This window comes from Nyctereutes procyonoides, unplaced genomic scaffold, assembly GCF_905146905.1.
Source record: "Nyctereutes procyonoides isolate TBG_1078 unplaced genomic scaffold, NYPRO_anot_genome, whole genome shotgun sequence".
NCBI classification, from domain to species: Eukaryota; Metazoa; Chordata; class Mammalia; order Carnivora; family Canidae; genus Nyctereutes; species Nyctereutes procyonoides.
Window position 1 is genome coordinate 18937635 of NW_026575139.1, and position 22749 is coordinate 18960383.

Consider the following 22749-nt stretch of genomic DNA (forward strand, 5'->3'; position numbering starts at 1 on the left):
CTGAGCCAAAACCAAGTCAGATGCTTAACTGATTGAGCCACTCAGGTGCCCCCTTAAAAAGAGATTGGCCAAATACAACTGGCTACTTTTCATTTCATTCCTCTCTGAATGTTTCATCTTATTCTTTTTTTTTTTCTTTTTCCTGAATTAAACAATGGATCCTCTTTCATGAGGGTGCAGCTCACTCATGTAAAAGTTCAAAGCAGTGGAGCTAGTAGAGATAAAAGCCCTCAGATCCAAGGAACTGGTTTTGTTTTGGGTTTTTTTTTTCTTCTTAATAATTTTGGTATGAGACGTGACCATGGCAAGTCTTTTGACTTCCAAGCCAATGTGTTTTAGATCACACAACTCTTTTCTTGGTCCCGAAGTCTGGGTGGGACAAGGTCTGGGTCTTTGTGGTTCTCTTTGGGGGCTCTTCTGCAGTGAAGATGTGCTGAAGTGCTTCTCTCTTTACACATCTGTTCTCACCCACCTGACTTTACTGCAGGGGCATCTCTTCCTTCCATTTGCAAATTCCTCAGAGCTTAGAACAGCTCCTTATTAATGTTTTATTAACATAGGCTTTCTTGGAAAATGGGAGTTAACTTTTCATGCTTGTTTCAAGGGAGAGAATGAATTCTCAGCTTAAGTGATGGAACAGATTATGGGTTAAGTGAGGAGACAGATGATGCTACTTCCTATAAAAGGGCAATTGCCTTTGGTAGAATTCACATGTGCCATGAGCCTCAAGAACAAATTCATGTCACCACCTTGTGGTTCATCTAGAAACAGAGAGAAGTGCTAAACACAAGGTTATAAACATCAACAAGATGTCAGCACTTCCCCCAAAATAAAATAAGATAAAAACTGAGAGAGAGGCAAACCAATAAGACATGCTAAACTCTAGGAAACAAACTGAGGGTTGCTGGAGGGGAGGGAAGAGGGGGGATGGGGTAACTGGGTGATGGGCATTAAGGAGAGGGCACATGATATAATGAGCACTGGGTGTTATATGCAAATGATGAATCACTAAATTCTATGTCTGAAACTAATTAAAAAAAAAAAAAAAGATGTTAGCCCTCCCCGGTGGCAGCACCAAGGGTTGCTCATGGGCTCCTTTGCTGTGAAATGAACAAATTTTTTTTTTTTTAAAGTCTTAATGTGGAGCGCTATGTGTATTAGTTTACTAGGGCTGCCATAGCAAAGTACCATAGACTGGATGGCTTAAGCAACAGAAATTAATTTCCTCATAATTCCAGAGGCCAAAATTCCAAGATCAAGGCATCAACAGAGTTGGTTTCTTCTGAAGCCTCTGTCCTGTTTGTTCAATGTGGTATTATCTCTGAGTTTGTCTGTGTCCTGATCTCTTCTTTTAAGAATGGTCATACTGGTTTAGGGCCCACCCTTAAGACCGCATTTTAATTTAACTACCTTTTAAAAGACCCTATCTCCAAATAGAGGCACATACTGAGGTTCTAGGGGGTTAAGATTTCAATATAGACATTTGGGGACACACAGTGCAGCCCATAACACTATGCAAACATGACTTAGAAGTCTTCTCCTTTCCCTATAGCAAGATACACAGATGGACACTATAAACCTGTCCTCTCTGGTCTTTGTGGGGCTACCATTAGCAGGGCCACTTGCTATAGAAACTGGAGTTTGCATCTGATGCTTCACTTAGAGCTACATCTCTCAGCTGTAGTAAGGAAAAAGGAGTTGGTTATGCTTAATAAATCCCTCATGGGGTGCCTGGGAGGCTCACTTGGTTTGGCATACGACTCTTTAATTTAGGCTCAGGTCATGATTTTCAGGGTCATGGGATTGAGCTCAGTGCAGGTCTGCTTGAGACTCTCTCTCTCTTTTTCTATAAATAAAATCTTTTAAAAAAGCCATCCAGGTGCCCCTAAATAAAGTCTTTTAAAAAATTGCTCACTCACCTATTTCACCTGCTTATCTATGGAATGGCTCAGCGGGTCACCAAGGAGCAGTTTGTTCTGCTGGACTCATTGGCCTGCATGCCAGTTCAAAAGTAAATCTGTTAGTTCACAAAAGAAGAAATGCAAAGAAGTAGTATGAAGAGTTGATTAATCCCCATTCATACAGATTAAACAAGAATGTCGCCTTGATAGGATTTAAGTGATTGAAAGCATCTCATCTTGGGGGTGGAGAGTTGGGACTTTGCATGCCAGGAGTGTGGAAAGACCTTCCTAGCCCTTGGTGTCAGTTATTTATTTATTTATTTATTTATTTATTTATTTATTTATTTATTTATTTATTTATTTATTTATTAAAAAGATTTTATTTATTTATTCATGAGAAACACAGGGAGAGAGAGAGAGATGCAGAGACACAGCAGAGGGAGAAGCAGGCTCCATGCAGGGAGCCTGACGTGAGACTCGATCCCAGGTCCCCGGGATCACACCCCGGGCTGCAGGCGATGCTAAACCGCTGCGCCACCTGGGCTGCCCCTTGGTGTCAGTTTAAATGTCACACTCTGTAACTCTTAGTTTATCCCTAGGAAATAGCTAAGCATGTGCCTGGCTGTGCCATGCAGCACTGTTTATGTTAGTAAAAGCAAACAAAACCCAAATAGCCAGCCAAATAATCAAATAAAGTGGGAGCACCTGTGTGGCTCAGTTGGCAGTGTATCTGCCTTCGGCTCAGGTCATGATCCTGGGGTTCTGGGATCGAGTCCCAGATCAGGGGGGGTCTGTTGCTCCTTCTACCCTTCTCCCCTGCTTGCAATCTCTCTCATGCTCTCTCACTCTCAAATAAATAAATACAATATTTTTTTAAAAAGCAAATAAAATGGAATGCTATGCAGTCATGGAAAGTGTCTCAATTATATCGTTAATTGAAAAAGATGGGTTGGAGAATAGAATGTATAATCGTTTTGCTATGTTGGCCTATATATAGTTGTTTGCTGTATTAGTGTGTGTACATATGTATAGGTGTGTGTGTGTGTGGGTGTGTGTGTATTTCTGTTTCTAAGTATATAGAAAAAAGTTTGATGAGATATATCCCAAACTGCTAATATTGGTTATTTCAGGGACTTTTCTTACTATGTTTTTTTCTGTAGGATCTGAATTATGTATAATATTCATAGATCACTCTAAAAAATGAGAAAAAATAAGAATGAAAATATTTCCATTTAAAAGATTACATATGTTACTGGAGCTATTTAAAATTTTTTATGATTTGTTTATTTGGGGGCAGGCTTATTTGTGGGGGGCTGTTGAGGACTGGTCTCTTTGCTTTGGGGTTGAGGGTAGGGAGCTAGTATTTTAGATATTGCCGTCATGTACTTTTCACCAACATAATATTAGTTGCTTATTCTTGGCAGGAGGTAGATATAATGTAATGGAAAGCTATAGTTCTCTGGGTTTGATAGACCAGAATCAAACACCATTTCTCCTACTCTCCTGTTCTGTGATATTCAGCAAATTATTTAATCATACTGACTTTTAGTTTTTCAACTACAGAATGGAAATAATAATGGTAATACTGAGCTTGCAGGTTTGTTCTGAGGGTTAAATGAGACCAGGTACATGAAGTTCCCGGAAGATAATAAGGAGTGGCCATTATGAGATAGCAATATAATGTAGTTTTCAGAATTCCCCATGTTTAAGAGCGAAGATTCAGTCTGTGGGAAAAAAATTTCTTAAAGTTGTGAAAAAACAGCTAAATCAAACCCCAAATAAGTTCTTCTTAATGTCCTTGGCTAGTTTTTGTAAAATGCCTTTACAGAAAGGCAGTTTCTTTTATTCTTTTAGATCCCATTGACTGAAGGGTGGGCTCATTCAACATGCTTTTGTGCAACCACTTGAGTCTTTGGCTTTTTTTTTTTTTTTTGGTAGAATTTAAATCAGGAAGAAAAGCCCCCCTCCCCCCAAGGGGTGGGAGGGAAGGTGGGGAGGAAGGGGGGGTTAGGGAGCAACCACCAGGTTTATTTTCATGAGTTGTTCCCCCTGCCCCTTCAGGATTGGCTTGTTTGTACAAATTGGTTGCCTCAAGCAACACGTTATTAGTTTGAGCCAGAATGTATCCCGGGAGACTTACTGCTTTCCCTTTGCCAAGTAATTGTCCTTTTCCCGCAGAGGATGCTGGGATTGTGGGAGCATTTTCCACTTTGGCATATTTCAATCCAATCCCCCCCCCCCTTTCACTGCTCTTTGCAAGGCACTGTGTCATTTCACTGCATTCAGAAAGCAACCATTTGTGAGCTTTTAATGTTTTTTTCAACTCCTAGATTTTTTCCTCCTCCCTTAAACACCTCAATACTGGTGTCAGATTATATTACTGGTCAAAATATTCACTCTCTATGATGTAGTTCCCTGCCCACCTGCCCCCAGCAGGATGTTCCTGTCCTACTGACATCACGCTTGGCCAGTGAAATGCAGGTGGAAGTGACACTTCCGGCATCGAGTTCTGTATGCTTCCACCACCAATCCTTTTCCCTTTGTCAGACTCATCCACATGCTACCCTTAGACCCTGGCTTGGCTCCTGTTTTGGTGCTCCTCTGGCTTCATGTGTCTTCAGTCCCCATCTTCTAGAGCAGAGTCCCTGTAACCAGGACTCCAGAACCCTCTTCCTAAAACAGCCACGAGCCTGTGTCCCATCTTCTTGCTGGACGTGTGCCCCTAAGTACAGCCCACACCGCAGATCGGTGCAGCCCCAGGTCTACAGGGGCTGGGAATAGAGCTTGAGTGTGGGGACAGGGGTGGCCTTCACAGTGCAGGCTGGGATGGACAGGAGGAGGAGGATGAAGGCAGTAGGCCTCAGGCAGCACCACTTCCTCCTGCATGGTGATGTTTCTGTGTCGAACCCCACAGGGTCTAACGAGTTACCATTCCATCTTGGCCTCCTGGGGTTGTTATGAACATACATTTGTCAAGGAGGATAGGACATACTTCATTTAACAGCTTTTACATTGGGCTGTACTCTTAAATACTGAGACATATGTTATGTTAGCCAGCATCTGAGTTCTTAGGGCAGTGCCTGCCAATGCTTGGGATGAGTCTGATGTTCTTTCTAGACAGGGCCGGCTCTTTTGGCTTGGTCCTTGGAATGATGTGCAGCAGAACTGCAGCTAATTCTCAATGGATGTAATTGGAGAGATAAATCCTTGTAATTGTAAGCCACTGAGGTTCTGGGGTTATCTATTAAGCATGGTCTAATTTAGACTAAGGTCACTACCTCCAAAATGAAGAGGTGACGTTCGTTGAAGGTGCCTGACTTCACCCACTTTAAATATGGTATTGGCACAACATTTTGTTACTATATGCATCGTAGTGCTACCCACCAGAGTCTGGAGGAAATCCCAGGAGTTGAGTGGGCACATAGCAGCCTCATACTTGCCCATTACTCTCATTGGTGCTGCTGAATTACTAGCATTCGATGAAATTTGAGGCCCTTTTTTCCAGTAGTGATGGTTTGTGTTATTGATACATCTGTCTTGCATCACTTCCCTCATGACCCTCCAGATACTGAATTCAGGGCCAGACCTTGGGAAAAAACTTATAAAATGAGAACATACAAATGGAGTCCCTAACATAAAGAATAGTGGATAGTATTTTTATTTTTTAAAAATGTGTCCATTATCAATGAGTTTACATTTGAATGTACTTACCTGTCTCCCATCTTGTACCAAGAAGAGTGATCCCAATGAATGGTTTCTAGAAGATATCTACTCAGATTGTATCAAGTATGAGGCACTTGCCGAAGCTAAGAATTAGGTCTTTTTTTTTTTGAAATTTTATTAATTTATTAATGAGAGACACAGAGAGAGAAGGAGCCTGATGTGGGACTCGATCCCAGGTCTCCAGGATAACGACCTGGGCTGAAGGTGGCGCTAAACTGCTGAGCCACCTGGGCTGCCCCAGAATTAGGTATTTCTGAATCAGAACAAAGAAAAGTCACCTGGACCTCACTAGATAAGTAAAACCATGAACTTGGCCTTAGGAAATCAAATAGAGACATTCGTAATAGCAGTTATGATAATTATATTGTTGTAGGTAAAAGACACACTTTTTTTCAAAAAGCTTTCAAATACAATTTTAGTATATGTGCTGCCGAAGCGAGCACAGCTTTCAAATACGTAATTTTATTCTTTATTACAGCCTGTGAGATAAGCAGAAAAATCTCCTTTTTCACAGAGGAGGAAACTAAGGCCTATTAATTTTCAATGATTTGCTCTCTGTTCTGCTACCAATAATATTGGTATTAGGAATACTAACACTCCAATTGATTTATTAATATGTATTATATAACATATTAATAATACACTTTACATTACACTTTATATTTTTTTAAGATTTTATTTATTCACAAGAGACACAGAGAGAGAGAGGCAAAGACATAGGTAGAGGGAGGAGAAGCAGGCTCCATGCAAGGAACCTGATGCAGGACTTGATCCGGGGACTCTGGGATCAGGACCTGAGCTGAAGGCAGATAGATACTCAACACTGAGCCCCCCAGGCGTCCCTACACTTTATATGTTTAATATATATTATATGTTGATATATATTAATAATTAAATTCTATAATATCCTTGTCCAGGAGACTAACTGCTTTAACAAGCCCAAGACTTCAGTGGTTCTGCACAGTTTCAAGTTTATTTCTCTTTGACACCACTGTGAATGCAGGGTGGGGACAGACTTCAACGACCCAAGCTATTCTGTGTCCTCAGAGTCTCCTCCAGTCAGGTGGTGGGTGGGAGGTGGAGATGCACATTCTGTTGGCAAAACTCAGGGCCTGGCCACACCTTACAGCCAGAGAGGATGGAAAACATGGCCCATGTGGCCAGAAAACAGAGAACAGCAATATTCATGAACACAAGAAGTCTCTGCCGCAGAAGTTACAGAAATGCATATAATTATAGGGCCCCTGTTTAAGATCTATATAGCATTACACTTTCCCTCCAGCTTTCCTGAGAAATAGACAGACTGCACTAACCATGCTTACAGTGTACAGCATGATGAGCTTTGACACACGTATACATCTGTGAAGTCATCACCATAATGAGGATAATCCACCATGCCCAGTAGTTCCTCGTGTCCATTTGTGATCCTCCCTTTCTCACTGTCTCCCCACTTCTTTCCCTGGGCACCTACTCTCTGCTTATGCAGATTTGTTTCCGCTTTCAAGAATTTTGTAGCAATGGAATCATACAATAGGCTCTTCAATTTGGCTTCTGTCACTCAGCATAATTATTTTGGGATTCATCCATGGTTCATGTATCAGTAATTCATTCTTTTCTATCAATGAAGTGTTCCATTACTTTGATATACTACACTACAGTCTGTTTTCAGACAAACACATGAATGCAACTTTTCAGTGTTGAAGGACCTATAAGTCATTCCATCTTGAGACTTTGCCTGACAGTCTGAAAAGGCTAAAGATGCCCAGCCTTCGTTGGGTAGGTCAGAAAGATTAGCCCCAAATGTCTCAGACCTAACCTTAGTCTCAAGAAAAGGAGGAGTATATTGAACAGGTGCTGTGCTGTTCTTTCTTTTTTTTTTTTTTTTTTATTAAGATTTTATTTATTTATTCATGAGAGACACAGAGATAGAGAGGCAGAGACACAGGCAGAGGGAGAAGCAGGCTCCATGCAGGGAGCCCGACGCGGGACTCAATCCCAGGTCTCCAGGATCAGGCCCTGGGCTGAAGGCAGTGCTAAACCGCTGAGCCAACCGGGCTGCCCTGCTTTTCTTATTTTTGAACTTCAGGTTGAGTAGACTGTTAATCAAGGACTGAAAACCTAAAGTAGACCTAGCACTGTGCCCTGTGGCCTGGGGAAGAGCAGAGAAACAAGACGGCTAATCCCAGAATCTGATAGTCTGAGACCGGCACTCTCATTTGCTTGTCCCCTGGTCCTGGAGCTGCCATCCATGCTGTGTTCCTGGTTCATCCCGATGTGGCACGGTGCTGCCTGTGTCCCTCATGTGTCCACAGACCTTCTGTGATTTCCCCTGCCCAAACTTTGACTTCCTTACCCCAACATCCATGACTCACTCACACTGGGGTTTAACCTTTCCTAGCCTCAGCATCTCACCTATAACACGAGGTTCACAGTGTGCATCAGGAGCCGTTTACTAAATGAAATATTTCTTTCATTGAAAGAAAAATAAATTATTATTACTGAAATAAAAATTAGGTGAAATATTACAAAATACTTAACCCCATGCCTAGTGGATGGTTCTTGTTAAAAAATTAGATATTTCCTTTCCTCCTGCCCTTCCTCCTCTCCACTTCTGCTTCTGGTCTTGTCTTCTTATCTTCCCTTTCCAGTCTGTTTTTTAACCGTTTCCCTCTATCAAATGTGCTGTCCATCCAACCCAGACTTTTTTTGTTCCCCAGGCATATACCCTTTATCTCCCTTTGGACCTTAGTTTACAGTGTTCCTTTGCCGTGGGTTCAGATGGTGTTCCTCTGTCAAGGTCCAGCCCGAGGGCACCTCTGAGAAGCCACTTTTGATTCTTCTTCATGCTCCCCACAGATACACCAACACACAAAGTGGGAGTCCCTTGTCTGCCACAGCAGCTCCACTGTGTTCCTTACCACTTTCTGCTTTATCATATTCATCCCAGACTGGCCCACTTGCTGTGCCTCAGGGCTCCTCAGGCAAAGTCGATGTCTGATTCATTATTAGATCACCCCAAACACATTGCCTGTAATAGTATCAGTAAATATTTGACTGAAAGACAAAAGTCAATAGTGAGGAGACAGTTCCTCAAGGCCCACATGACTCAAGTTCAGGTTCAGCCAAAGCTCATTGAGCATCTGCTGTTTACTAGGCACCATCAGATACTTTTATATACATTGTCTCATCTGAAGCTCATTACAGTTCTCCCCTCCTCACACTAACTTCTAGTTAAAACCTTCCCAAGGGAGCAGCCTGGGTGGCTCAGCGGTTTAGCGCCGCCTTCAGCCCAGGGCGTGATCCTGGAGACCTGGGATCGAATCCCACATCAGGCTCCCTGCATGGAGCCTGCTTCTCCCTCTGCCTCTCATGAATGAATAAATAAATATAATCTAAAAAAAAAAAAACCTTCCAAAGGTTCCATGACTTCTTCAACAGTTGCCTGCCTCCCTTCCTGTCACTGATGGAGCTCCACCACCTCTTGGTCTGATGTCTCGCTCAGCCCTGCTATTGCTGATCATCCATCAATGGTCAGAGCTTTCTACCCTGCTCCTTTAGCTTTCATTCATTCACTCGCTAATGCATTCATACCCTCCACCCTGAGCCGTCTTACAGTTTTCAGCCCTTGCTGCTGGTGATGAAATAGTCCTGGCTTCTCTATCTGTATAGTGTGCTCCTTATAATTCCTTATCCTGAGGGATTCTGATTGCCCTGCTCTCTCTGTAGCTCTAATTTCCTGAACCTTGGGAAGACTGGCACAACACCCATTCCCCTGCATTACTTTCATGTCCCTTTTGAGCTGCTGTCATTCAATACTTTTAGATGAACCTCCAGGGCCTACTTGTACCACTGTCTCCCATTCATGCACATCACACAGCTGACTTTGGCCCTTGACTTACATCCTCTCCAAGCCTGTCTTTCCCTTAATGATATTTCCAGTCTTCTGGAGTCATGGTGTAGTGAATGAGCATGGACTAGGAGTCGAAGAGCTCATTTGGGGTCCTTGCTCTCCAGTTTAGCAGTGCTAAGACTTTGGGAAGTCACCTTGCCCCTGTAAGCCTCCAAGAACATCTAGCGCATGGTGATAGTGATACACACTCTACCTGACTACCTCAAAGGGTTTGAGAAATAAAGTGAAGTATGCAATGTCAAGTTACCTTACAAACCATGAACATTTTGTAGATATCAGCTATTACTGGAAATTGCCCTATTAGCTATCCTATGGCATGCCAACCTTTGGATTTCATTTGCAGCTGGAACTTCTCTGGGTGATTTTCTGACCTCACTTGCTTTCCAACCCATGCTGGACCCCAAAGGCAGTTTTTTTCTTCAATACTCTACCAGTAGCCTTAGAATTCTTTGACTCCTTGACCTTCCATCATACCCCTTGGACAGTTGTCAGTCCTGGGTGACACCTACCAGATCTTCCTGTGCTGCTGAGCTCTGCTAAAAACCAGTCTTGAATTGACTCTATTGCCTCATCAAGAACCTTGCTTCTTCTAGTACCACTTCCTTGCATATTGTAATCTCTTTTCCCCATCCCTAAATTCTCTCTCTCCTAAATATGCTTCATTAATTCCTACTCTTTTTTTTTTAAAGATTTTTATTTATTTATTCATGAGAGACACAGAGAGAGAGGCAGAGACTCAGGCAGAGGGAGAAGCAGGCTCCTTGCAGGGAGCCTGATGTGGGACTCGATCCCTGGTCTCCAGGATCACACCCTGGACTGAAGGCGGCGCTAAACCGCTGAGCCACCAGGGCTGCCCAGTTCTTACCCTTAACAAAAGTTTGTTTAGTCTCATGTTGACATTTTTTGAAGGACCTGCTTCGATTCAGTTTCAAGTCCTAGTATAAATTTTGGCAGGACTGACTCCATAGTAAGTCCAAGAATATTATTTATGAAGCTTGTGAAACCCATATGCGTGGTCTGAAATCCTGGTCTTCCTCCAATTTACATCTTCCCCCTCCCTCTAGCATCTCCTTTGTAGATGCAGGATTTTTCATGTGGCAACAGGACTGACAGTCCAGCTATGTCCACAGAACCAAGAGAAAGAAGAGCTCTTGAGAAGTGAAACAGGGACTGTTCTTCACGCAGAATCTTCTCCCATCTCTCCAGACCATCCCTGCACATCTCATTAGATGGAGACAATAGGAAACGTTGGGGTAGAAAGGGGCATACTTGGTCAACTTTTAGGACTTTCTTTCTTCCAGTTCTTATTCTCTCCCTTTTTCCTTGCCTTTCCATTGCTACAGAGACTTGGTTCTTGGATTGTGTCTTAGAGAGTGTCTCTATAGTCAGTCTTCATACGGGGAAAGGCTCACCATTTTTAGTGCTGACTTGTAGTTAAAATTGGCAGCAAGTCCTTTAGGGGAGGGGAGAAAGGCATTTTTTCCCTTAGTTTTATTGAAAAATAGTTAACATACATCACCGTGTAAGTGTAAGAAGTACCGCATGATGGTTTGATGTACATAAATTGTGAAATGCATACTACAGTAAGTTCAGCTAACATCCATCTTCTCGTATAAAAGGAAGAAGAAAAGAAGATTTTCTCTTTGTGATCAGAACTCTTGGGATCTGCTCTCTCAGTAACTTCCCTGTATGAGTGGTGTTAGCTCTTCTCACCGTGTTGTGCATTACATCCCTACCACTTACTGTAGCAGTGAGATACATGGCTTGGAAGTGGCAGCATGTCTTTGTCAGAAGAGCAGCCTGGCTCCCTGTGGCGGCACACGGTTGCTGTCGGGTGTTTCCAGACTCCTGGTGTGTTTGTTCTTCACCAGTCCTCCCTCTGCTCTGTCTCTGCCTTCTGCCTGCCACTACTTCCTTGCACTGACTGCCTCCCTTGTGGAAGTAACAACAGCCCCCGTGCTTCAGATCCCCGCAAGACACCTCCCGCTTTCCTTCCAGATGCCCACGAAAGGCATTTGCTGGGAGATGGCGTCAGGCAGCTAAGCCTTCGAGCCCAAGGAGGTACGGGCCTAAAAAAAGCACCATCTGTATTAGTAGCACAGTGAGAGCCATGACCTCCAACCTTCCCCTTCTCCCCATTGGGGACCTTGAGGAACTTCTCGGAAGTTTGGTTTTGTTAGGCCCAAGGGCTGGGAGAAATCTGGTCACCTTCCCTAAGGGCTTATAGCCTCATATACATGTTTATGGCCCATTTTATTGCTGACTTTCGGGTTCAAAGGAGGATCTGGTGTGTTGTTTGAGAATAAAAATCAGTCTTTTTCAGACTGCCTTGGAGTTTCTTCCCAGGGAACATGACAGGCCAAATCTTCATTAAGCTGTTGAGGAATGAAGGAGGGATGGGCTCCATTTCTCTCTTCCACAGTGGCTGGCAGATGTCAGGCTAGGCTGTGTGGGCTCCTGGGAGCCTTTTGTTTGGTTTCTATGGCTGTCACCTCAATTAGCTGCCCATGCATGTAGAGGAGGGACGATGCAGCTTTTCAACTTACTTTGGTGGCTGCAGCAGGGCTCTCTTTTTCTCCTCTGTCCAAGGCTGGAGATATGCAGAGAGACCAACTTGGCAGGATCATTTGAGTCTCCATTCAAAAATCATTGCTTCACTGGTGAGCAGTGATGGCTTCGGTGTGGAAGAAACATGGCTATGGCCTATCAGTTTTGCTTGCTCCTGGTTCTGTCAGCATATCCCGCAGAAAGTCTTTGCTGGACTCATTAAAGGCATGAGATCCAATCCTAGCTGTGCCCTTTCTGGGCAGTTCCCCAACCACTGAAACAGGTGTAGGGTGACCTGGGAGGGCCTCTGAATGCAATAAACAAGAGTAGATGTAAAGAGCCCAGCACAATGTCTGGCACGTAATAACTCCAACCCACATTTCCAAAGGTGTATGGGGCCGAATCCTCCCCGTTGCTTCCAGCAAGTATTCGAAGCATCTATGGCCGCCACAATGGAACAATAAAATTCTAAACTCCCTGAGAAGGCTTTTATCTGCTTTAGGCATCAGTTGTACACATGCGCGCACTTACACACACAGGCTCACATTTGTCTCCTGGGCACCAATGCCTCTGATGCCTTGTAGGTGTATCCCTTCATCCCACTTGCATGTTTTGCTCTTTGGTCTAGGTCGTGTCATTTTAGGGTGGACCAATAGGAAATGATTAAGCAGACCCTAACAGTGAGCAGGACGCTAAGTCACAGTCTCTTCTGCCTCTCTCTTTGCCCTAACATAACCCCCAGGCAACTTGTCATGGCTTGTTTTCCAGAAAGGTGGAGAGAAGTCAGTTGCATAGTTCCATCTGCAAGGCCAGCTAATCCTGGGGCATGGTGGGCTTTTGAGTGGGTGCTAACGGATGGTATAAAGGGAAATAATTCCTGCCCTGGGGGAGCTAATCTGGGAAAATAAAACTAGCGCATCTGAAATAATTAGTTACCAGTTAAGTGTGAAATCATGTGTTACTGACCCTGTGTTAGTGTGCAGTGCGGTGGGGATAAATTAGAGAGCAGGGCTGTCTCCCCAGGTGCCTAGCACATTGCCTTGTGGAAGGATTGAGCAGAGTTGCAAATATATACACATGTGTTCATTAAGTAAGTAATAACAAAACAGCTGCCTGTGACAGCATTCCCAACATCTTTTTAAAAAAAATTAGGCACCTCAGTGGCTCAGTGTTTGAGCATCTGCCTTTGGCTCAGGTCGTGATCCTGGTGTCCTGGGACTGAGTTCCGCATCAGGCTCCCCGCAAGGAGCTGGCTTCTCCCTAGCCTATGTCTCTGCCTCTCTGTGTGTGTGTCTTATGAATAAATAAAGTCTTTAAAAAAAAATTAGATCCGAGTTTTAATCTTAAGCATTTTACTGTAAAACATTATTATAACGTTAAAAGACATTTTGAGGAAATAGAAGAAGCCATCCCTAATTCCACATCCCTAATGCAGTTAACTTATCAAAGACTGGAGCTCATTTTTAGTTTCTCCAGTGTTTAGCCCAGTGCCCAGCACACAAAGGGGGCTCAGTGAATGTTTGCGAATGCTGCCCCCCACCACACACACCACTATTTTGTATCCTAGATATCCAGCCCGTGGTTTTGTAAAGGGTACCAAGCCAGGCTCTCTACCCCATCATTGCACTGACTTCTCACAGTGTGAGGGGTGGTATGCTGAGGCTCGGCTTGGTTAGGTGAGTAGGGTAGTGCTTGGGGGCATCACTGTTAGACCATAGAGTCTTCCTAAGATACAGTAAGGAGAGAAAGGCAGGTGCCTAGGCTGGAGTGCTTCCCCCGCCATGCCTGCCCGGACAGCATTGCGTCCCCTTCCCCCCACTGCCAGACTCCACAAGGAGCATGCTTATTCCCAAAGTATCATTGTCAACAAGTTCCATGACTTCTGCCTCCCTGCTTTTCAGGTAAAGCAGGCTTACCTGTTAGTACTTGTATAGCTTTGAAGAGTCAGTCATAGATTCAGTTGATGTAAGATGAATTAAAACAGATCAGGTTCCCATGTTTAGGATCTCCCCCCTCCTTTGCTGTCTTTCTCACTAGACAGTTGAAGCCACACGGAGGGTGACGGGTCTATAGCATTGGTCTCAATTCACCGGACGTATTGGTTTCCTAGGGCTGCCATAACAACTTATCACAAACTGGGTGGCCTACAACAAGAGAAATTTATTCATAGTTCTGGGGACTACAAATCCTAAAAAATGTGTCAGGAGGGCCATGTTCCCCCAGACAGCTATAGGAAAGAGTCCTTCTTGCCTCTTCTTGCCTCTCAACAGCTTCTAAAGTGGTTACTGGCAATCCTTGCCATTTCTTGGTTTATGGCTTCACCCTGTCTTTTCCCCCTGTGTATCTCGATGACTTTGGTCCCTTCCTAAAAGGACACCAGTCATTGGATTTAGAGCCCACCCTAATGCAGTAAAACCTCATCTTAACTTGACTACATTCTCAAAGACTTATTTCCAGATAAAGTTACATTCACAGATCTGGGGCTTAGGACTTCAGCTCACATTTTTGTGGGACACAGGTGAACCCATTCCACTGAATGAGCCCTTAATGCACTTCATGTCATGTCAAATATGACAGTACTGGTATATTTTTATTTTGGTAAAAATCAATGTCTTCTTCTTGTATTTGAGGTCATGCTCACCTCTCTTGTCCTAACCCCGTGGGTTACTAACGGTACTTATTTTTAAAAGAGCCAAATGGAATAATTACCCTGGGAGCAAATAATTCCCTTTTCCATTCCTGCATAAATTCATGAGAGAACTTTTTGCATCCCCAGCATCTTGAAATATTGAAGCATCATCAGCTGGGGACACAGTAAAGTCAATCAAGACTGTATTTATTCACTCCGCATTTATTGAGCTACTGCTGTTTGCCAGGCACTGTGCTAATTATGGAGACAATAGTGCAGCTAGTAGTAACTCTAATTTCTTGAGCATCTACTATTTTTCAGACACTGGAACAGGCTCTTTGCATACTTTATCATGCATCCTCACAGAAGTCATAAGGTAGGAGTTGCTATCCCTACTTTATAGATGAGAATATTGAGGGTAAGAATGCCAAAATCCTTGAGCAGAATCCTAGAGCTCACAATTGAAAGAATCACATTTGAATCTGAATGATGTACTGTGAACCAGTCCTTCTCTACCCTTTTTTTTTTCTTCTCTACCCTTTGAAGGTTTCTGAATACTGTTTCCCAGTTGTTTCCCCCAGAAATCTAATTGGGCCATTTTTTAAAAAAATTAAACTTTAAAATTATCTTTTCAAGATTAATGAGATATGTAGAATAGAAAGGAACTGATACATTGTCCCACACTTTATGGACAAAAATAGAAGTAGGAAGTACATGCTTTCATTTCTATCAATATAAACTTTTAATAATAATAATAATAGCATCCTAATTAATCAGTGGGGAAATAATGGGAGAAAATCATCGTTTTCTAGTCCCCATGAAATAATATCTAGACACTGATTCTCAACAGCTGCTAAGTGCCCGAAACCAGAGGTTATCAAATATGAGTTACTTCCTGATGGAAGTACATAAGAACGCCTATCAACTATTCTATCTAAAAATCAAATAATGAATTTGATCAAGTCCCTAGATCTAATTGTGAATTCACAGGAAATATAGGGGCAGAGGAACATATTAAATCACACCAAATCAAAATGTGATTGTGGGACAATCTGTATGATAAAAGAATTTTATCCAATAAATTGCAAGGAAAAATATAAAGGTGGAAAAAGAAGCTTTAGATGAAAAAGGACAATACTTATAAATCAGTTGCCTAATTGTTTGAACAAAGTACCAAAAAAAAAAAAAACAATCTTTAACAGATTTGGAGAAATTTAAATACTGACAGGATATTGGATATTAAGTAATTATAGTTCCCTTTTGGATGTCATAATATTTTGGTTATGTTTACACACAGAATCCTTACCTTTTAGAGATAGATGCAAAAACGTTTATAGATAAAATGATATGATCCTGGGAATTTGCCTCAAGATAATCCAGAGCAGGTAAAGAAATAGGTGAAACAAGATTTGAATGACTTGGTAATTGTCGAAGCTGGTGATGTGGAGGTTTGTTTCACCTTTGTCTCCACTTTTATCTATGTTTCAAATTTTTTATAATAAAAAGTTTAAAAATAGTTTTATAATTATGCTAAAAGTAAGTAGTTCAGAAGGTCTGATAAAGCAGGAAGCATGGAGGAAAATGTTTTCCCCTGAAAATAAGCTGGTCCATTTTCTGCTAGCATTGTGCTCACCTGCTAGTTAGTATCCTGATGGACCTATCTTGGAAACAGCTGCTGAGTAGGCCATGGATCATGAACAGCAGAAACAACTTGGTTCCACTTTTAAAGCAATTACCACGCTCCACCACCAACACATTTAGAGAGCCAGATGCAGCGATGGTCACTCCCTGATATTTATGTGGTGCTCAGCTGTTTACAAAATGTTTTACAGTTAATCTTCAATCGCAGCCTTACGAGGTAGATGATATTTTCCTCATTCAAGAGACCAGGAAACTGGAATTCTGACCTAGGACTTCATCAGAACATAAGTAGACTGACCCAAGCCCTGTCTTGGATGCAGTCGAGCACTGTTGTTCCCTCCCAGCTCCTAATGGCTGAGTAGCCAAAGCAAGCATTTAATGTCTTTTAAATGTGCGCGTATGTCAGAGCAGGACTGCACTATCTGTACCTGCTGTAGACTTCTTTCTGCAAGGATGGTCACTGCTGAATGTAGTTGAGAATAAGAAATAATGCATTGGACATTAACAGGATAGGGGACAAATACCCCCAAATGAATAAGCTCCTCCTGTATTCTCGGCAGAGAGGTATAGTCTAAGCTGGGTGTGAGAGTCAGAGCTGGAGGAAAAAGAGAGTTAGGTCCATGCCTTTTTTTTTTTTAAACCCTTAGCATAAAATGCATAGTGTCCACTCAGCTAAATCCACAGTAAAGAAATATGAATCTCTCTTCTTCTCTCAGTCTGCCCCTCTCACCTTCCAGGCTTTCCTTACTTAAGAAGGTAGATGAGGAGGGGGAAAAAATGAGAGAGAGAGAGAGAGAGAGAGAGAGTTTGGCAGGAGGATCACATCAAAGCATAGGCATCCTGAATCAAAGCTAAGGAGGCCTGGAATGATGTCTCAAACTATAAAGATGCTTCTGCTACCGTGTTAAGGGGAAAAGTGCCCAGTGGACTAATTTTGAAGACTTATGGTTTTTACAGAAAAATATATTGAGAGAATAAGCTAGTATCGATTCATATTATCCCTAGAGAGTTTTTATAAGAGAAATGAGTCAGTCAAACCATTCCTCAAATGACCTTTTAAATTCTAAGGCAAGGAAAGCTACTTCTAATTAAATGTTCAGTGCTTGTTCTAACTTGTATATTATGTCAGATTTGTGATATAGTACATTTTGCGTATACATATAGAGATGTTGGAGTCCCTTAAGCAATCGTATGGGGTTGAAATGTATGCACCTTTAAAAATTATTTCATGGGTGAGACAGTGTGACAATCATACAAGGTATGTACCGTTAGAGAAGACCCACATATTTTCTCGATTTGATTTCATTGATCAGTAAAAAGGAGGGGTTGTAGGAGCCAATCTCTCAAAATCTTTGAGCGATGGAACCTCATTTTGGTTGTTTTTTTTTTTTTTTTAATGATTATAAGATTTGTTGTAGTTTTGTTGTAGTTCTGTATTTATAAGATTTTAGCCAAGGTGAGGTTTTGGAACAGAATGCCTAATAATGACATTATTCTTAAGGGAAAAATGTGATCCACTTTATAATGTCAATTTGAGAAGTACATTGTGGCAACGATCAGGGTTGCTGACATCACGTTTACTTAATACAACTTCAAGCATTTGTTGTGAATTTATGTGCAGGATATGCAGGTTGAGATGGCTCTTTCAATCTCCAAGTGGGCTAATGAGTAATACCTACTTCACAGGATCGTTGGGAGCAAGGCTTAGTCAAATTAATACACAGAAAGCATTAAGAAAAGTGCCTGACACAGAGTAGCTGCTCAATAAATGGTGGCTGGAGTGTCATTGTCATCATTGTTATTGATCCTTATAACAACCTGTGATATTTTAGATCCTTCCCATTATAAACATGAATATCAAGTGTGGAGGTTACTACACAGAGCTAGAAGGGGAGGCTGGGCATTCTGATGGATTGTGACTCACATAGGGGACCCTTTTATAAAGCACTAATTCCTTATTATAGGTCTACCTTTTACTTTTCGTGGCTCTGATTTATCAGTAGCAATTCTCTATTCTGATATGGAAAGTTTCAACTACATTAAGATTTTTTAAGTACCAAATAACATATCATGGATATGCTTTAATCCAGATGTGTTATTTTTAAAAGGGTGTTCATGTATGCTTCATATGTATAAAAATTTCTAAAGCAGATTCCTAAGAAATTCCTGACAGTCCCATTCTGAATTCAAAAAGGCTTTGGGAAAGGATACATGGCACAAGGGGACATGGCACAATAAGTCCTAGGCTTGGAGATTCACAACATATGTTAGTATGCTAAAGATTGTGAAAAGCTACCAAAAAGAAACCTATACAGAATATTCTTCTTAACCATTGTTATACCTGTTAGTATCCTGCAGAATTATATTTCATGGCATATCAGTATTGGAACTGGTATAAAAATTTAAGAAAAGGTAACCTAGCCTTAGGTCAACTACAGGTGGAAAAAAAGATGACTAGTTCTTCAGGAATTGTGGGTGACATACCTGGTGGTGTGGTGTGATGAGTCTGGGTCTTAGATTCAGGCAGACCTGGATCTTTCACTCCCCAGCTGGCTGAGCCCTAGTCAGGTTACCTAACCCCCTAGTCTCAGTATGCTCACATGTGAAAGAGGAAGAAGGATACCGCCCTCATAAAGGCATTTGCAGGATTAAATGAGAGAAGCACCTGGTCTATGGAGTTAGTTCCCTCCTCCTCACCCTTGGCTCCATCTCTCCATCTCCTTCTGCTGAAATACAGACACATTGCTGAAGGATCCTGCCATTTATAAAAGCCTTCATTTCAGGATTTAGCAGAGGCTAGGCTACCAGGTAACAAGTTCTTGCATCTTCATTGGGAATCTTTTTCTAAAATCGTGATCTCTGGATACCTCTTTCAAGAATGTGTCTTGTGTCCAAGAGAAGGTTCACCAACTCTGGGAGACTGTTGAGAATCCTGTTTTCTAAAAGTTAGAGCCAAAAAAAAAAAAAAAAAAAAAGAGAAATTCTTTGTCTAAATCATACCCAGGATTACCTGCTCTGGGCCTTTCCAGGATCTGCACTGAGGTTGCCCCTTGCTCTCATTTCCTATGCTAGTGTTAATGCTCAGCCACAGTGGAAACAAATTTCAGGGTTAAATTTAAAAGCATGTGCACTAAAGCATTGCCTTTTCAAAGTAACCTTTGCACAAAGCTCTTGGAATCTAATTACCCAAGTGTTATTTGCCTCCCCCAAAATACCCGTGCTTGTGCAGATTGAGTTTAAAGTTCAGGAAGTATTAACAAAAGGAATCAGAAGCAAGATCTCAGGCACAGCCTCTGAAGAATCTCCCTGTCTGTGCCTGGCCTCTCCCTCCTCCTGGGTGTGCCCGCCTGGGAAGGCCAGTGAGTAACCTGCACATTTTTTTTTCCATCTTGGCCCTTCCCACCCAGACGAGAGGACGGAGTGGCAGACAGGCAGGCAGACGGCGGTGAGTCCTGTTCAAGCATGCACGGAGCATACCTCTACCTGCACCCAGGGCCTGGACCCCTCGCCACCCTTACCCTACCCCAGGAAGAGCCAGAGCCCCTGCGAGGGTCCGGAGGGGGCCTCTGCTCCCAATGGTAAGGGCTGCCAGCAGCAGGTCCACTTCATTCATTTTATTTGCTTTGGTGTTGGCTTTTCTTTTCAGTTGTGTTTAGATGGGAGACTTTCTGATGGGATTAAAGGTGTTTTTTGTTTTTGTTTTTGTTTTTGTTTTTTTTTTGGTTGATTGGTTAGTTCTCAGTAGTCCCAAGACAAAGGGTTGTCTTCCCCCAGCAGGGTTTATTAGAACTTGTAACCTGATAGCCTGGCCTTGAAACAAAACTTAACATACTAATTACTTCTGGTTAGTATAGTTTACCCTTTTGGCCCTCTTAAAAAAAAAAAAAAAAAAAAGAAAAAAGAAAAGAAAAGAAAGACTTTACCAGATAGGTTTTGAAGGAGGAAAGTGCTAAGGATTGTGGCCATTTTAATACATGGGCACTTGTACTAATTGAAAAGGAGCTTGTTACTATAGCTTTAAAATAGACCAAGATGACGTTTTGTCTCAAAAGGGGCAAATGGAAAAGCTTTTTAGAAGGATTTCAGTGCTGAATGAAAGATGCTAGCAGAGGGGTTTGAATAAGAGAGTTACAAGATAAGTTGGTCTAATTAAATATATATGAACCTAGAAGTATTGAAGTCAATCTGTGGTGCTCTGAGAAGAAGAAAGTCAAATTTTCAATGTGGGATTCATGTGGTATTTAGGGGAGAAAACTGAGATCTTTGTACAGTGTGTTGAGACTTCTTTGAGGGGAGTGTTGGAAGGCAAACGGAGCACGCTGGGAAGCAGGTTTTTTTTGCATGGGGCTGGTGCCAAAGACTTCTCCCTCAATTGCTGTGGGTGAGAGTAATTCAAAGTAATCAAGCACTGCATTGTTAACAGGCTTCTGAGTTTCAAATATTTATTCTAAACACAAGCTGTTGATTGCACTGGTATGTGAGGGACTAGAGCGCTGCCTCTGGTTCCTGGCCTAGCCTAGACTTTAGTACCTGGGGAGATTTCAGGAAAAAGGTTGTAGGAAAGATAAAGCTATGTATAATGTGAATTTGATACCACACTATGATAGTGTATTTGAGATGGCCCCGTTTCTTTAGCAGCCACGAGGAATTACACTGTGGTTACATTAGAGTGTGAGGATGCTGAGCTAAGGGGTTTTATAGGAGAATGGTGCAGAAACTGCAGTAGAAATTGCCCAAAGCTGAGGCACTCCCATGATACATGGGGAAGTTTGCCCTGTGCCCGGGTGTCCCTGCAAATGTAGCATGGCTTCATCCCTGGCACCACTGTGCAGGCAACGTAGGGATTTTCTATGAGGAACAACCTGTACTTCACATAGCTAGGTTTTTAGAGCAGCAGTAAAAAATAGCCCTAAAAAGTAGTGTACCAAGGAAGGTATGAAGTTGGAGGGAGTGTGTGTGTGCGTGTGTGTATGTATGTTGAAGTGGGGGGAAGGAGCACAAGCAGGATGAAAATCCCCTTCTTAGATTGCATACCCTTTGGGGCACCTGGATGGCTCAGTCAGTCAGGCATCTGCTTTCTGCTTACGTCACCATCCCGGGTCCTGGTATTGAGCCCCACGTCAGGCTCCATGCTCTGTGGGGAGTATGCTTCTCCCTCTCTCCTGCTCCCCTCCTCCGCCACTCGTGTTCTCCCTCTATCTCTTGCTCTGTCTCAAATAAATAAATAAAATCTTAAAAAAAAATTGCATACTCTTCTTCTGGCATTATATCTTTTTCTGAAAAGAAATCAGTAATTCCTCATCGTCATTATCCACATTTCTGTGCTGATAATGCCAGTAGTTTGCTTTCTTACAATTTTACTTTCCCCTTAGCTAATTAATCAAAAAGCACAGTCTGACTGTAGCCCCATCAGCCAGCTCATTAAAAAACCAAGAATGCCACTTACTTTTTTGCTGAGTGAGCAGAAGATGGGGGTGGGAACCTTTCTGGTGATTTTACCTGGCGATGTGAGATTTATATTTGTGATTCTGTTCAGTTGTGATTGAAAAACAAGCAGATGCCACTCCAAGCCGCCCATGGAGTTAACAGCACTGGTAGCAGTTCTAGCCTTTGTGAGCGTTTACAGTTTGGTTACTACACGTTCAGGTATAAAGCATCACCATCCCTTGGGGCGCCTGAGTTGGCACAGTTGTTTAGTGTCTGACTCAGGTCATGATCTCAGGGTCATGGGTTGGAACCCTGTGTCAGGCTTCTCACCCAGCAGGGAGTCTGCTAGTGATTCTCCATCTGCCTCTGCCACTTGTGCTCTCTCTCTCTCTCTCTCTCTCTCTCTCTCTCTCAAATCTTTAAAAAACAAACAAACAAAAACATCACTGGCCCTGCCACACCTGCTTGACCCCCCGGATCTAGTGCCTGGGAGCAGAAGACAGTTTAGAAGAGAGTGGGCAGTGTTTCCTCCTATTGATAACCTGTTCTGCACATTTTCGGAGCTTTGTAGAGTTTCTTCTCAAACTAAATTAAATGCAATATCTTCTTGAATTTGGCTTTTCTGAGGCATCTGTATGGTGAATTTAGCATTACTTTTCATTTCGTTGTGTTTTTCATGCACTCCTTGGGCTTAGTCTCTTGATCAGTGATACCAAGCAGAGTGAAAATTGGCCATATAAATGGGAACCAAATAGGCACTTAAGACAACCTTGTGTGTGAGCAGCACGTGCTTTCTCCTTCCATTTGACACATTGCTTCCAAAGAGCCTCCGGGCACTACCCAGCCCTGGCCACTTCTCTGCCATCCTATGTTTTCTGGTGCTGCGATTCTTTTCCCTACCATCCCCTGCTGTCCCAAACTACACAAGTAGGTGTTTAGAGAATTTAAGTAGAAATAACAAAAAAAATAAA

The 22749-nt window shown here is 42.4% G+C and overlaps 1 protein-coding gene across 7 annotated transcripts in view; it reads left to right on the top strand.

The window, feature by feature from the left end:
• Nucleotides 1–22749, top strand: part of STON2 (stonin 2) — a 145539-nt gene that overhangs the window by 62780 nt on the left and 60010 nt on the right. For 6 of the 7 annotated variants that reach the window (XM_055303652.1, XM_055303650.1, XM_055303649.1 and 3 more), the window contains one exon: nt 19759–19929. The exons of the other annotated variant lie outside the window; for it this stretch is intronic. In XM_055303652.1, the coding sequence (XP_055159627.1) occupies nt 19759–19929 (171 nt within the window). The remainder of the gene's footprint in view (nt 1–19758; nt 19930–22749) is intronic. 7 annotated transcript variants of the gene reach the window in all.